Genomic DNA, 4,339 nt, shown 5'->3' with positions numbered 1-4,339 from the left:
TAATAATAGAGGTGTCTCAGGAGGATCAGAAAAAAAATCATAGACAAGCATATTAAAGGTGAAGGTTATGACCATCTCCAAGCAGCTTGATGTTCCTGTGACTACAGCTGCACATATTATTCAGAAATCTAAGATCCATGTGACTGTAGCCAACCTCCCCGGATGTGACTGCAGGAGGAAAATTGATGACAAATCAAAGAGACGGATAATACAAATAGTAACAAAAGAGCCGAGAAAACCTCTAAAGAGATCAAAGGTAAACTTCAAGCTCAAGGAACTTCAGTGTCAGATCATACCATCTATCGTCATTTTAGCCAAAGTGGACTTAATGTGAGACGACCAAGGAGGACATTTACATTTATTATTACTTTTATCAAATTCAAGTTATTTCTTTTCCACTCTGGGTTTTTCTTTCATTAAACGAGGGGTACCAACAATTTTGTCCACGTGTGTATATGGTGTAGTGTAGTTATATCGTATGCTAATTTCATTCCAAATCTCAGGGAAYATGAGCAGACTCCATGCATGAATTGTGGCAGAGTTAAAAAGTTTGTCTGTCTGTTTCCTTGACAGATGATTTGCATAACTCTCCACTCTATTTTAATGAAATTTGACTGAGACATACTGTTCAGAGTCTGACCTCACTGCAGGCTGGGTTTATTTATTTATTTATTTATATAGAACAGCCTCTCTATAGTACTGTCCTGTCTGATGGATTATATGAAGTATATTTGCTAATGCGGTCATGATCGTTTGAGACAGTTTTAACAACAGGATTATTCAACAACACGCTTCTTATGACGATAACAAACCAGACATAAAACTAACCTTATAAGTTGGGTATTTGTGTGTCTTTTAGTTTGTTATTCTACTTTCCACAATTTAGCATTTTGCAGTTAATATAAAATTTTTGTTTCTGGTTTTGTGGCTTATGAAGTTCTGTTTTCTTACATTTATTACTTTTGTAATTTTAGCTCTGTAAAATTGAGTTATAGCCATTTGTGTTAGCTAGAGTCTGTGGCAGATACCTTTAGTCAGGTTGATTTCAGAAATTAAACAAATGTAGAGGTTACCTCCTGAAATTCTCATTAAAATCCATCCAGTGGCTCATGAGATGATTTGCTAACAGTCAGAGAAACAAGCAAACAAGCACTTATGAAATCAAGCAATTATATGATCACTTGTCGTTCATGGTGGGTGATGTTAAACAGCTTGTTAGACTTGTGACTTGAGCAAACAGAATCCAGACTTAACTAGATCTCAGTGACACTCTGATGTTCTTACAGAGGTACTAGTGCATTTCCTGCAGCRGTATTAAATGTTTTCTGTGATGGTTTTGTTCTGTAGTCGCAGTATTGTAAGTGGGTATTGTGTTGCRTGAATCTGAAATACAATAAAACGTTGCAAAGATGTGACAATGACTGACTGAGAGTAAAGATTTGTAAACACCACTTTTACAAACTGGATAAATCCTCGTTGACAGAATGTATAAACTACCTGAAAGCAAATGATTCCCAGTAAACAGTCAGATCAGGTTTAATTTAATGCCTTTGTAGGCACGGGGAGAGCTTAGCCTTCCTAYAATGCACCTGAACAGCTTTACCTTTAACCTGAGGGAAACAACTCTGTCTTTCAGGTCCAACCGTGACATTGTTGAAGACATACGACGAGGGGAGGGAAAGATTTACGGAGCCGAGCTTCTCAAAGACCTGCTGAAGCTCCTGCCTGATTCGGAGGAGGTTTGTTTGTTTATCCAGCTGGTCRCGTTGTACRAAAGCATGAATAGCGAAACGATCGTTGAAAGACAGTTTATGTCCTGCGCTTCCTCCTTTTTTATTTCCACTGCAGATCAAGAAGCTGCAAGTGTTTAAAGGAGATCCAGACAAGCTGACACTGGTCGACTCCTTTATGTACCTCCTAATCCAGGTTCCACGGTAAGTTGGCTTCAATGACGACGCAACACAGTTTCCATCAAAGAGGAGTCTGAAGTCAGCAGTTTGACAGTGTGAGGATAATAAAGGGTTTACGTTCAAATGTTGTGCAAAATTGCATAATTTTGTGGGGAATTTCCAATGAGCAGGCAATTCTTTGTAATGCATGCATTAACCCTATTTTTACATTTGGTGTGAAACTCGGTCAATTATTTAAACACATATTTTATCCAACAGCWTACGAAATAAAGTTCAGCAGATGCTATAAGCACAAAGGAGGAAAAATGAAGTTTGAGTCCACTGAATTGAAAATCGTATACATTCAATATTGCTATGAAGCATGTTTAAATTAATATCTAGCAAGCTAAATGTGTGGAGCTATTCATACAAATCAGCTTAAAATAAATAAAACAAGCTGTCCCTTCTCTTTCCCTATTGATAATAACTATAATGTTTGACCTGAACTTAAATGTTAAACTGAAAATTCAGATCCAAGACCAAAGTGGATCGCTGCCACCTTTAAACAATCAAATCTCAAAGGTTTCTTAGCAGTTTATGCAAACATTGTTTTATAAACCTTTGCACTGCAGTCAGTTTCACATTAGGTGGATATTCTGACATAAATAGTATTATATTCCTTTAGGCTGCAACAAAAAGGCCACAGCCACTCACTTACTGTCCAGATTCTAAATAGACAGACTGACCAATGCGGGCTCAGCTACTCTTCATCTATCCCTTATCTCATCAATCTGATAGTTTGAGGTCAGTCAAAGAAACATCTAAACCAAGTAAGATAGTAATTATTCGTAAACCCTCCACAGAACCTATTCAGAAGATCTGAACTATCACYTTAAATCAAACCACCTCTGATCCGTCTGACAGGTTCGAGGTTCGGATCGAGGCCATGGTCCTCCGTGAMGAGTTCTTGCCTTTTTGTGCTGCGATGAGCCACGAGATCGACATAATCCGCGCCGCTACTAAAGGTAACTGGTTCTGCTGTGTTCATACAGAAATCTGACAACCAAAAACAGGAACTTGTTACACGAGTTGATGTCACGTGGAGACCAGGGTGAAAAAATAAGTCACATTTTAGGTTATTTTTCTCTTAGAATCTAAAGGAAATTGTGATTTAACAACAAACTGATTATTTGCTTTTTTCTCTCAGCAAGGTGTCAGTCTTAATGTTATAAAAATTGTTTTATTTAACTTCTGATTAAATCAGGTTTTCTGTGTGCTGATGGTGTCTAAAATAATGTGTAATGAAATTGCTGTGGTCATTATTTGTGTTGATATTTATCTCTTCCTGTAGAGCTGATGAGCTGTGAGGAGCTTCACGCCATCCTTCATCTGGTGCTGCAAGCAGGAAACATCATGAATGCTGTAAGGCTCCACCATCAAMTAAAAACATCCCTAAATCTGTGTCCCTAAATATTAGATTTGATCTAATAAATATTGCATTGGGGTCTTTTAGTGGTTCCTAGAATTTCTAGAACTAGAACAGAAGGTAGAGTTACTTTTCAGGSCCCTGGTCTGGTGAAGATTCTCACTCATCCAGAACTTAATAAATCAAAAATAAAAAAATAAATAAAAAAATAAAAAGATAGAAAGAACTCCTGGATTTTTGTATGAGCTCCTTCCAGTCAAATTTGTGTATCTTCATCTACAGAATATGAGTCCAGTTAGTTTGTTTTTTAAATGGTTTATTCAGTTTTAGTCCWAGTCGTGCCTAATGCCTGCTGCCTGCTGCCTGTTTTGTTGAGCACTTTGAAAAGTACTACACAAATACAACTGAGTGGAGTTATTTTGTATTTTATAAAAGCAAATATTTTCTAGCTTCTTTAACTCTGTCTTGAATGGACTGTCTTAAMTCTTTAACGCTTTAATTTTGTTTACAGGGCGGCTATGCAGGAAACGCTGTGGGGTTTAAATTGTCGTCTCTCCTCTCACTGGCTGACACAAAAGCCAACAAACCTGGAATGAACCTGCTGCATTTTGTYGCCATGGTTTGTGAAACCTTATACCATACATTGCTTATCCTATTTTAATTTCAAGCAATCAAACAAATCAGAGGCTTCARCAATGATAAAGCTTCAACAGTTTCTGTTACAGAAGTGGGACAAGTGTCCAGATTTAGTTAAATGTAATAAGAACTAGAAAAATTAACATATTCTGCAAACACTCAGTGTGAAGACTGGAGCTGCTGGCATTTGTTGAAGAAACTGAAACTGATTTGGTAAATACAAAACGAGCAGGTTAAAATCTGAAACAATCTGATGACAGACCAGCAGAACAGCAGTACAAGCTAAAAATCTGCAACATCGTAATCTAAAAGCTAAAATTAGCAACACAAAATAGAGCAAATATGCGGAAGTAGATTTTAATAAGAACAATGGGCCTCATGCAAGAAC

General features: G+C 37.1%; 1 protein-coding gene across 1 annotated transcript in view; it reads left to right on the top strand.

Moving 5' to 3' along the window:
• The window catches only part of fhdc1 (FH2 domain containing 1), a gene marked incomplete in the record, with an annotated part of 27,224 nt that overhangs the window by 15,404 nt on the left and 7,481 nt on the right, over positions 1-4,339 (top strand). The window contains 5 exon segments of the mRNA XM_014011443.1: positions 1,637-1,739; positions 1,849-1,934; positions 2,814-2,914; positions 3,241-3,311; positions 3,827-3,934. Coding sequence (XP_013866897.1) covers positions 1,637-1,739; positions 1,849-1,934; positions 2,814-2,914; positions 3,241-3,311; positions 3,827-3,934 — 469 coding nt within the window.

Source organism: Austrofundulus limnaeus, unplaced genomic scaffold (genome assembly GCF_001266775.1).
Source record: "Austrofundulus limnaeus strain Quisiro unplaced genomic scaffold, Austrofundulus_limnaeus-1.0 Scaffold80, whole genome shotgun sequence".
NCBI classification, from domain to species: Eukaryota; Metazoa; Chordata; class Actinopteri; order Cyprinodontiformes; family Rivulidae; genus Austrofundulus; species Austrofundulus limnaeus.
Note: the sequence above shows the minus strand (reverse complement) of the source record. Positions and strands in the feature narration are given on the sequence as shown.